This window comes from Podarcis vaucheri (assembly GCF_965113315.1).
Source record: "Podarcis vaucheri genome assembly, chromosome: 9".
Classification (NCBI taxonomy): Eukaryota; Metazoa; Chordata; class Lepidosauria; order Squamata; family Lacertidae; genus Podarcis; species Podarcis vaucheri.
Genome location: NC_138767.1, coordinates 29,727,886 through 29,740,222, shown reverse-complemented (window position 1 = coordinate 29,740,222; position 12,337 = coordinate 29,727,886). Strand labels below are relative to the sequence as shown.

General features: G+C 39.6%; 1 protein-coding gene across 2 annotated transcripts in view; it reads left to right on the top strand.

The window, feature by feature from the left end:
- The window catches only part of NDNF (neuron derived neurotrophic factor), a 36,282-nt gene extending 32,054 nt beyond the window's left edge, over window positions 1–4,228 (top strand). For both annotated transcript variants that reach the window (XM_082236970.1, XM_082236969.1), the window contains exons 3-4: window positions 715–839; window positions 1,689–4,228. In XM_082236970.1, coding sequence (XP_082093096.1) covers window positions 715–839; window positions 1,689–3,082 — 1,519 coding nt within the window. In that variant the 3' untranslated portion in view covers window positions 3,083–4,228. The remainder of the gene's footprint in view (window positions 1–714; window positions 840–1,688) is intronic.
- Window positions 4,229–12,337: the final 8,109 nt, after the last annotated feature.

Here is a 12,337-nt window from a genome sequence, read left to right as displayed (position 1 = left end):
CAAAGTAGGAGACTCCACCACACTCCTTGGCAGCAAATTCCACTGTCGAACAGCTCTTACTGTCAGGAAGTTCTTCCTAATGTTTAGGTGGAATCTTCTTTCTTGTAGTTTGGATCCATTGCTCCGTGTCCGCTTCTCCGGAGCAGCAGAAAACAACCTTTCTCCCTCCTCTATGTGACATCCTTTTATATATTTGAACATGGCTATCATATCACCCCTTAACCTCCTCTTCTCCAGGCTAAACATGCCCAGCTCCCTTAGCCGTTCCTCATAAGGCATCGTTTCCAGGCCTTTGACCATTTTGGTTGCCCTCCTCTGGACACGTTCCAGTTTGTCAGTGTCCTTCTTGAATTGTGGTGCCCAGAACTGGACACAGTACTCCAGGTGTGGTCTGACCAGAGCAGAATACAGTGGCACTATTACTTCCCTTGATCTAGATGCTATACTCCTATTGATGCAGCCCAGAATTGCATTGGCTTTTTTAGCTGCCGCGTCACACTGTTGGCTCATGTCAAGTTTGTGGTCAACCAAGACTCCTAGATCCTTTTCACATGTACTGCTCTCAAGCCAGGTGTCACCCATCTTGTATTTGTGCCTCTCATTTGTTTTGATTGTCTTTATGGAAGGATGTGAAATATACATCCATTTATTTTGATTGGAGGGTACTGAAAGTACACTGTGAAAATTTTAATGGATTTGTTAATCTTTCCCTAGGTTTTTTTTTGTAGTTGAGGAAGATAACACACCCTTAGCAGTTACAGTAACACCTTGTGATGCTCCTTTGGAATGGAAGCTGAGTTTGCAGGAGCTTCCAGAAGAGTCCAGTGGAGATGGCTCAGGTAAATTTCAGATAAAATTCTAGTTTTTATGGGAGATATGAATCAGCTGGAGTGATTAATGTTTACTTTCCATCTACAGTGACTGCCTTAAGGGAATCCTGACCAGTTGTGTGTTAGAATTAGTTTGATAAATTAGACTCTGCTACATAGAATGGTTGCTTATATGAACAGGGCTTGTAATAGCAAAATAATGCATTAAGATTATCACACTCCCTCTCTAACTCTCTTTCTCACACACATTATGCAGTTTATAAAGAGAACAGGGATGGGAATATTGAGAGATGGTTAAATATGAATCCAGCCTAGAACTAAGCTTCAATAAAGGAAAGTTTAGTCTTCTTCTTGTTGTTGTTGTTTAGTCGTTTAGTCGTGTCCGACTCTTCGTGACCCCATGGACCAGAGCATGCCAGGCACTCCTGTCTTCCACTGCCTCCCGCAGTTTGGTCAAACTCATGCTGGTAGCTTCAAGAACACTGTCCAACCATCTCGTCCTCTGTTGTCCCCTTCTCCTTGTGCCCTCAATCTTTCCCAACATGAGGGTCTTTTCCAGGGAGTCTTCTCTTCTCATGAGGTGGCCAAAGTATTGGAGCCTCAGCTTTAGTCTTAAATGCCGTTAAATCTTCTTACTAAAGCAGCAGAATATAGTAATTTATTCTTCTATATATGAATGCAATATAGCAATAAAATTGCAGTGTTACTTATTCAAAAGTTGCATGGATGGCAAACAATAAACCATATTGTTTTGTGATTAAATTTCCACCAAGCAATCATTTATTTTAGTAATTAAACATATATATTTGTTTCCTCTGAGACCACCTTTCCTAAAAAATCCCTTTGTGTGTCTTCTAGGTGAACCTGAGCCACTTGAACAGCAGAAACAACAGATTCTCAATGAAGAAGGTACAGAGCTGTTCTCCTACAGAGGAAACGATGTTGAGTATTTTGTGTCCTCCAGTTCACCTTCTGGGTTGTACCAGCTGGAACTCCTATCAACAGAGAAAGACACACACTTTAAAGTGTACGCTACAACAACTCCAGAGTCAGATCAACCATATCCTGAACTACCTTACGACCCAAGAGTTGATGTCACTTCTCTTGGCCGCACAACTGTCACTTTGGCATGGAAACCAAGCCCTACAGCTTCGTTACTGAAACAACCTATGCAATATTGTGTGGTCATTAATAAAGAGCACAATTTCAAAAGCCTCTGTGCTGTTGAAGCTAAGCAGAGTGCTGATGATGCTTTTATGAGAGCTCCCAAACCTGGTCTGGACTTCAGCCCCTTTGACTTTGCCCATTTTGGGTTTTCATCCAACAGTAATTCTGGGAAAGAGCGCAGCTTCTTAAAGTCATCATCAAAGTTTGGGCGACAGGTCTATTCAAAGCCTAGAGTTGACCTTGAAAAGATATGCATTGGGAACAAGAACATCTTTACTGTGTCTGACCTGAAACCTGATACACAGTACTACTTTGACATATTTGCTGTGAATGTCAACACCAATATGAGTACTGCCTATGTTGGCACTTTCGAAAGAACCAAAGAAGAGGCTAAGCAGAAAACAGTTGATCTCAAAGATGGGAAAGTTACAGATGTGTTTGTCAAGAGAAAAGGCTCTAAATTTTTGCGGTTTGCTCCTGTTTCATCACACCAAAAGGTTACATTTTTTGTCCATTCATGCCTCGATGCTGTACAGATGCAAGTCAGAAGAGATGGTAAACTTCTGTTGTCTCAAAATGTTGAAGGCGTCCGTCAGTTCCAACTTAGAGGAAAGCCAAAAGCTAAATACCTCATTCGACTGAAAGGAAATAAAAGAGGTGCTTCCATGCTGAAGATTTTGGCTACTACAAGGCCTAATAAACAGTCATTTCCATCTCTTCCTGAGGACACGCGAATTAAAGCCTTTGATAAACTTCGCACGTGTTCTTCAGTCACAGTTGCATGGCTTGGTACACAGGAAAGGAACAAATTTTGCATATACAGAAAGGAAGTAGATGACAACTATAATGAGGAACAAAAGAAAAGAGAACAAAATCAGTGCCTGGGGCCAGACTTGAGGAAGAAATCAGAAAAAGTCCTCTGTAAATATTTCCACAGCCAAAACTTACAAAAAGCAGTTACCACAGAGACAATTAAAGGTCTACAGCCTGGCAAATCCTACCTTCTGGATGTTTATGTCATAGGACATGGAGGGCACTCCGTCAAGTATCAAAGTAAAATTGTGAAAACAAGGAAATTCTGTTAGTGGCACTTCTCATGTTGAAATTAGCAGAACATTAAGCATATGGACTGACTACTTACACAGCAGAGGAGTTGTGAACTGTATTGGTACTATATAGAGAAGATATTAACATCTATATTTATGTTTACAAGAGCAAATGAAGGGACTGAGGCTGGTGCTCTTCGTTGGTATCGGACAGCTGCATTATCATGCGTCTGGTGGTCCAAGTTCAGTGCTCAGTAGATAACGAAAGTAGCAGGAAATATTGAAGGAACTGCCTTTTTCGCTTCCATATTGCATGAAGTGCTTCTAAATTATTTTATTACTTCAAAGGCTAAGAAAAGTCATTCAGTTATCTTATTCTTATGCACAAACACAGAAACAAAACTCCCACACAACCTCTATCTCTTAGTAGGCTATAGGGTCATGTAAATTATTTTATAAAGTCTTGTTTGAAATGTCTATGTTTCCATGATTGTAAACTATTAAAATATCTTCCCCCTCTTAAAACACAGATCTAAACTAAGTATTAACTGGACTAAGCAGAAGTCAATTTTATTGCTAATGTAAATTCCTATCTCGTAAATTTTAAATGTTTAAATACTGTATGTATTTCATGTACAAAATTGTCAGACATTATATTCCTGTACATAAAATTTAAATATTAGATTATATGTTCCTTCTCATCCATTCCAATGCATTTTGAGCATCATTAATTAATAAATTTGTAAAACTTTTATATCTGAAAATCTATTTCAGCTACTAGCATCCTGAAAATGGAAGCTTTTACAAATGGAGGCTTTTACAAATAATAGGATCAATCATTTTGTATAAGTATTAGGAGTAAAATAATCTAGTAATGCTTAAAGTGTTTGGGGTTGGTAGATTCCTTTCTTCTTTAACTTACAACAATAACACAACAATTACTTGCCCTTATACACTGCGCAAAATCCAGAGTATATAATCAACTCAATTTTGATTGAACACAATTCAATTTATGTCTTTTTATTTTAAATTTTGGATTGTACCTAGTGGCTTTTACTCTGAAGGTCAATTTGTAGATGCAATACACAAGTGAAGGTTAGGCAAAAATGCATTTTATAACTGTTTTATTTTTTGCATTTCCACAGAAATCAGTTTGATTAAAATTAACATGTTTGTGGAACATAACCCTTTTTGGTTTCATTTATTTTTCCAAAAAATAGTTCCAACATCTGCTTTTTGAAACATTTTAGAATAAATGACTTAGAATTAAGTCTCATTGGGACTTACCGTACTCTCAGGTAAGTGAGTATAGGATTGCAGACTGAAGCCTGGGAGCATTTACATGGCAGAAAAATTGTCTGGATTCAATAAGTTGCACTTCTGAGTATTTTGTGTGTGTTTTGTAAATTAGATGACTTTACCTTAATTCAAACTTTTGTGATTCAAATACATGGGTTTCCCTTAAATGCAATAGAGTTTGGAGCTATTATGTGTTATATATTTCTTAGTAATGAAATATTTAAGTTAAAATTAGATACAAATTTTGGGGCTGTAATCCTTCAAGTGTTTCCTCGTGAATTAGATTTCAGTCATACCAATTACAATTTCATAATTAACTTGAGCTTGATGTGCCAAAGTTGGGCACTTTTAAATCCCATTTATTTCAGTGAGACAATTAAGCTCACCTTATATATTATTTTCCATTGGTTTAAATGCACTCCACTGTGGCTGAAATACGCCATTTCTTATCGACATTTAACATGAATTATGATTTGGATCCAGGAGGGTTTAGTGTGGGGATTTTATTGAGTATTGTGGGGTTCAAAAAGTAGTTCTGGAAAGAAGAGTAGGTACAAATTCATAAAGTCAAGAAAAATATCAAAGCAACTTGAACACATCCCCATATACCAAATTGCAAAAAGCAAAATCTTTGTAAACCATTCTGAGGGTTCCTCCCTCCACCCACCCACAATCAAGCAGTGTATAAATTATATGAAAAAAATAAATTTAGAAATCTTGACTAAGGTGAGCAGCTACCATTTTTCCTAATAGTTAATGTCCTTTCTAAACTTAAGTAAAGGTGCAATTCTTGAACTGTCCTGAGATCTGCGGATGAAGGGTGTTATACAAAAGAAATAAATAAATACTTTGTAGTCACTGGGAACCATAAACCTTGTCTAGCTAGGTTATGTCAAGCCATTACAAGTGGTCTTCAGTCATCTGAAACTGTACATCTCAAAAGTGTAGTAGGCATGGAGTTTTCTCCTTGCTGGCCTCCTTCTTATAACTTAGATTCCAGCTGCAGTTATGAATTGCTGGGAAGGAAGGATATATTGGTTTTTAGAATCGCCCCTTGCTGCCAAAGTAGCAAGCGCTTCACTTTATCACATTGATATCATATCTGACTGCTGTGGTTATCATGTGTGACATCTGGTGTAAATACTAGAATCATGTAAATGGAATTCCAGTCCCTTGAAGTCGGTGGCAAATTTCCCATTAACTTTAATAGCGCCAAAGTCTTACCCATGGATTTCATCACTGGGAATGAGCTCAGTATCTGAACATGCTCCAGTTCGTCTTCGGGAATGAGTTCAGCGTTCGAACATACACACTGCAGCCAGGATGTGACATGCTGTTTCTATAAAGCTTATAATGGTCAATAGGGCACTTTTCAAATAAAAGGGAAATGACTGTGACGTTTAAACAGTTTTTATTAAGCAATCTTGCTGCTGAGGGTTTCAAGGCACTACAATTTTGTTGGGAGGATGGTTTCACATGCCGAACAACGTGCTGTGGGGTTCGGACTGGTGTGGTTAAAATGAATCATTTTCTACAATCCACAGCACATAAGGCAGGAACAGGTCGGTTTCACATTTGGTTACCTTTGACTTGACAAACACACATAATCAAACAATGGACTGCCCTAGCACAAGATGCAATGATAGCCACAAACTTAGATGAATTCAGAAGTCACAGTGGTTTCCACTGACAAATATACGTCTACACTGTTAGTTCCTGTCTGCTAGTTGCTTGAGTCTGTTCCTCAGGTACAGTATGGTTCAACCAATGTCCTCTCCACCACTCCACCTTGTTCACGGCTTAGTGCCCATGTCTTGGTGGTGTTATGACTAATGGAGGGGCCTACATGCACCTATTCATATGCACATTCCAGCTTCCAAGGCATGAGTGAAAAGCATTGCCCTCCCCAGCTAATATCAATTGCTGCAAATGAAATGAAACCAGTAGCAATTACTGCAAATGAAAAGAATAGAGACTATGAGCAGCTTCATTTGGCAAGGTTGGTACAGTGCAAACAAGCTGGCAGAACCAACGCAGTGGTCCGCACTGACCTTGCCACTTCCCTGTAAGCAGCAGTGACATGACCAGCTTAAGTTCAGGTGAGTGCCAGAACACCCAACCTTGCATCTGCTATTGCCAAAACACTGAGGGCACTGGGTTGAGAAAAGCTTATCTGCAGCCTTACATTTTCAAGTTTTATGTGCATAAGAGAAAACGGCCCATGAATTAGAAAAGCATAAGGATGGTTATGAAAGCAGTTTTGATCATATATAGATTAATAATGGCATCATTACTTCATTTGTTGTAGTTCAAAAATCATTACCATAGATCAATAGATTGTTTTCCCCACAGCAAATATTTGTACTGAATCCAACACATGTGATGGGAGATCCTCCAAGTTTTCTCTGAGTTTCCTTTTATATAACTTGGCAGAACTTCTAATATTTATAGCTGACCATAGCGCAATAGTGCAAATATCTGCTTTTTCTTCATATCTGTAGTTATTTAGTGATGAGATAGTGTGAAGGTTGGACAATTGACCAAGAATCATTAACGCTTGGCTCTGATAGAACTAGCAGTGGTGAAGTATGCACCTTTTTGGCAATAAAAAGGGTCTTTCAAGGCAGTTCCCTTTTGCGTGCATATTTAGGTTGCTATCGTGTGTGTGTGTCAATAGGACATAGGTCTGAGCAGACATGCATGGGGTCGCACTCAATCTCATTTATGTTGCAATCTTTGCTTGAGGGTGCCTCTAGACTTACTATGTTGTGGGAAGGGCTCACGTGCATACCAGAACTTTAGGTTTGCACAAAGTCAATTGAAGTGTTTTGTTGTCCTAGCACAAGAAATCCGCTTAAAAAAAAAGTGTAGAATTTTTGCAGCTTAGAAAGTGACAGGGAAATGCATTTAAAAGTGTGGGATAAGCAAATGATTAATGGAAGACTTATAAACATCCCACAACCCAAGCAAGATGAATGCTAATTGTCTCCCAGCCTCCCAGCAAACAAATCAGAATGAATGCTCAATAAAGACTGGACATAGTCTAACTATTGTGTAAGCTTTGTGCAAGCAAATCCAGATACTTTAAATGCTGAATGAACAGGTTGCCTGGACAAGTCCTTAAGAGTTCATTTCATTTAATCCTCATTGTACTCTTATTACGTACGTTAAGCTGATAAAGAATTACTGACCCAAAGTTACATGGTAAACTTCATGGTTAAACAAAAATCTAGACCCACTTCCTTGATCTACACCCAACACTTTAGCCTCAATATCATGGTAACTTTAATTTGTTAAGGGAGAACAAGGCAATAATCTTAATCCAGTTTCTACTGTTGAGGCAATCACATTTTTCCAGCCCTGATTTTCCAGCACAATATTTCATTTCTGGGAAAATCTGTCAATTAATATTTTATTTGTTAAAATGCAAGGCAATCATTAAAAGGGAGGGACTATTAATATGGAAAAATGAAATTCAGGTGTGATTCAGTACCCTATTTGAAGATGTATAGTTCAAATTAACCTGTAAATCAAATATATTGGAATCATTCTTAATATACTAATGCAACTAATCACCCATTAATTTATCTGTCCCCATTTTTTTAGTTGCTGTATTGTAAGTAACATCTCCATGAACATCAATCAATAAGTAATCCTGTCACAATGAGTCATCACAGAAAAAACTGTAAGCAATTCCATAATTAATATATCTTAAGCATCCTTATACATTGAGCATCACAAACAGCAGGAGTCAATATATTTCATCTGTGTATAATTCATCACTATTTAATAAGAGTAATCCCAAACAGCACTTCTTCTACATCAAAATATGCTGATAGCAACATTTGGCAATGAAAGTATGTGTTTTTGCCAAGGTCCTCCCTAAAACAATGCATTTTCTCTACCAAATAAGGTTACCAAGAATTCGGATGTTATTACCAAGCGTGTTGTGGCTGCGTAAATGTGCAGGACATGGTTAAGTGTAAAATCCCAGTAGGTATTGGTGTGCCCTTAAGAAAATGCTCTTCGGGTCCCCCTCTCCTTCTCCTCACTGTTGCTGCTCTCCATTCACTTGCCCTTGCTGTTTGGTGCCCAGTATGCAGCTCCACCCAGAAGGCGAGGGAATGGTGACTAGAGACTGCTGCTTCTCCTCCTCACCCCTGCCACTGCTTACTCACTTGGAGGGGGAAAGTTAGCAAGAGTGAGACCCATAAGGAGGTGGAGCAGCATCAGGGGATGTTGGCATTGTCATTGATCCCACTGCTTGGCCTGTGGCAATAGTGGGGGGACATTTGTGGGGCTTGCAGGGGAGTCACAAAAGATCTGTGAGTCACAATTTGCTCATATTTCATCTAGGAATTCAATTCCAATAAATACTTTTATATAAGAACATTGAAAGCTTTCGGAATTGTGTATGAGTATATTTTACTCATTCTATTCAGATGCATGGCTTTTAACAACAACATCAGATCTCTGTGAATGTGCTGGATTCTTAAATATTATTTCTAGCCATCATTTGCTTTCTGGGTGACCAAAACAACCACTGAACACCATTTGTCTTCTCAATTTCCTCCTTCTTCCAAGTTTTACAGTGGAAGCATTCTTGGAGGTCACAGTTAAAATGCATACAGAAATTCCCGGGGCTTGCAAAGAAAATATTTGATAAGCCTCAGGGTGCTGCTGTTTACAGAAGGTTCATCTACCACTATGGAAAGTTAAGAAGGACAAGAGTACCTCTGAGGGATTAACTTCTTTTATAACTTCTTCAATTTCACAATGTTTGCTATTGCTTCAAATATTGTTTCTAGGCTTTGGCTAATATTGAAATAGGGCTGGGGAATGTGAAATCTCTTTGCGGTTAGCATGCCATTTGAGCAATTTGACTAGAATTCCAATACCTTTGTTTAAAATGAATATGATTCCTGAGTATAAAATGAAATCCCAAGTCCCAAGTAGGGATGGATGAATTTGTCAGTTCCTGTTTCTATCAGTTTTCTCACTTTTCCAATCTTATTCAGTTGGGTATATAAAAGGTGGAACAATACTTGAGTACCTTTAACTTCATCTTGCAGCTCAACAGAAGCCAGTGCAAGTGATGGCAATTCTGCCCCATTGAGCAGTCAAGCCACTACATTTTGCAGTTGCTGCATCTCCTGGACCTTTCAAGGCATAAGAACAGCAACAGCAAAAGAGTGGAGGTCAATGGCAGGGATGGTTTCCCCAGGATAACTGGCTATTGAGCTTCGGATTATTTTAGATCATTTGAATGCATGCATACAGAACAAAAGTTTGTCAGCATTTGAACATAGGAAAAAATAGATAGAAAGTGCTTAGATTATTTTTTTTAAAGTTTGTTTCTATAACATTTCATTGTGTTTACTTGTTCTCTCTAGCTATTGTTTCATTCTGTGCTCTAGTATGCAAACAACACCATCAACCAAATTTGGCTATGTATTTTAATTCTAGTGATTCTTACTATTTTTCCTCCTATTCCTACAATTCCCCCCCCCCAAAGTATTCTAATGTTTATTATTGTTCTTGCGAAAAGCCTTTCATTACTCTTCTTTGGCTACAACACAGATTTTACAGGACATTTAATAGCTTGGGACAAAAGCAAATGTCTGCTTCGGTTAACAAGTGGGACAACTTGGAAACTATTCAGCTTCCTCCACAAAGCAGTCTTTAAAGTGGTTTATAAACATCCAGTGTCAGTCCAGCTTGTGTTGCAAATTCATGCTTTGCATGAAATAATAAAATATTTTGGTCTCAGATTGTCATTCCACATTTCAAGTATGCATCATCTATCCACGGTTATGTGTATGGCTGCATTTAGCCCAGAGTTGCGCAAGCAACTTGTATTGACGTCCTTTTGACGTCCAGGATTCGAGAAAAAAACCATTGCTTTTATAAAACTCCAATAATGTCAAACAAATTCTGAAGACTTGACTTTAATGCATCTGGTGCAAAGGACTGATAGTCATACAAAGAACTCGAATGAGAGAAATAGATGGATTTAAGAAACTGTGTAAGTCCATGAAGCACTTTTGCAATCTGCTTAAGGACTCACCAATGGAAAAAGACAGAGAAGGAAGGAGATAGCCAGACTTTTGGGGACTTTATAGAGAACCATAAGCCACTTACGTGCTGCAAGAAAGGAAGTGGAATTCTAGCATGTATTAGAGCTACAGCATGTGTTACTCAGCTGTGGGACTGCCACTAAATATAGTGGCTCGTTGATATTAAGTCATGAACAATTCCCCCCAATATCCCTAATGGCTATAATCACCACTCATGGAGGACAGGGCTTCCCTTTGACTGGACAAAATAGGCTTTTCCTTAAGGCAAAGTGAGGTAACACTGCCCAGCTGGACTGGCAAATGCTGGGGGGGGGGGAGTCAACAGTTGCCATCCCCTGACTGCTCTTCCTAAGGTCTCCTGTCCATTTCCCTCTGTTGGAAGGTACAGCTATGTAAGCCACATGGCATTACTGGCCTAATAATAATAACAACAACAATAATAATACGCCCATCTGGCTGGGTTTTCCCAGCCACTGTGGGTGGCTTACAGCATATCTAAAAACATAATAGAAACTTCAAGCATTAAAAACCTCCTGAGCTGCCTTCAGATGTCTTCTAAAAGTTGTGTAATTCTTTATCTCCTTGACATCTGAAGGGAGAGTATTCCACAAGGTGGGCGCCACTACCGAAAATACCCTCTGCCTAGTTCCCTGTAACTTTGCTTCTCACAGTGAGAAAACCAGCAGAAGACCCTCAGAGAAGTACCTCAGTGTCCTGGCTGAGCAATGGGGGTGGAGATGCTCCTTCAGGCATACTGGGCCAAGGCCACAAACCAACTTGCTGCCTTAGGTATGATAGAAGATGTTATTGCATCCAGTGATGGAGGAACCCTCTCCGGCACTCAGGGCAGGATTCCGAGGGGCGGGGTGAACCACCCGGTGACGCACACGCGGCATCCTGTACGGAGTGCACATGTGCGGCAGCCCATACAGTCGCTGTGCAAGAGGCAGCCTGTATGGATGCTGTGCGAGCGGTGCCCATACTGACTGCACAGCTGAGGGGAGGCAGGGGCCATCTTATCACACACACACACCCAGAGTGGCACCCGGAGCGGCCCCCCGGCCCCCACTTCATACGCCCCTGATTGCATCAACAGTGTTGAATAAAATTCAACTGCTAGTTGTGTGAGTCAGCTTCTATTCATGGAATAGGAATGGCAGTTCTCCTTTACCTCAGGCCGCAAAATGTCTTGGACAGGCCCTGGGAACAGAGCAAGGCAACCTCCTCAGGCATCTGATTATATCACAAGAATAGAGCAAATTGCTAACTATTTGATTTATGATTAGTGTATTTTTATCTGCAGGGGAAGGGGAAGAGGTGCTTGGAAGTTTTTCTGCCCCAAGTGCCAAAATAACTTGACGGGCTTTGGTAACTGGGCACCTTGAGATGAGGAAAGGGAGGAGCAATGTTCTGCTACTCCTGAGGCAGCAAAATTATTTTGGGTTAGCCCTGGTGATGATAGGGATATATTTCTATTTCTTCTGCTTTTGCTATTCATTCACATGAGTGCTCTTTTCCTTTCCATGACAAAAAAAAATAAATAGATATGGGAAAGATTTATACCTATGGCTATTTGGGAATTAAGACGCTGTTATTATAAGCCACACCTCTTTCTCCTTTGGGTCATATGTGTTATAGGCCAATGGGTGTGTCATTCAGCCTCTCTCCGCACCCCTTCTTGTGAAACAAAATGACTGGATTTCACTTTTCTTCTGCTTTTTAGAAGCTTGTAATGGGCAATTGAGAAAACAATAGAATAAACACAAATACCATCTGTTTCCAGCTTCCCTCAACTGCATTGTAATGAGTCTGGGGAGATGTTATTTCTGGGTCTTAAACATTCAGTCATGCTTCTTTTAAGGAGTCGCTACTTAGCAGGGCATTAAGTTATGCAATTGAGTTCAAATCCCCAAGCTTG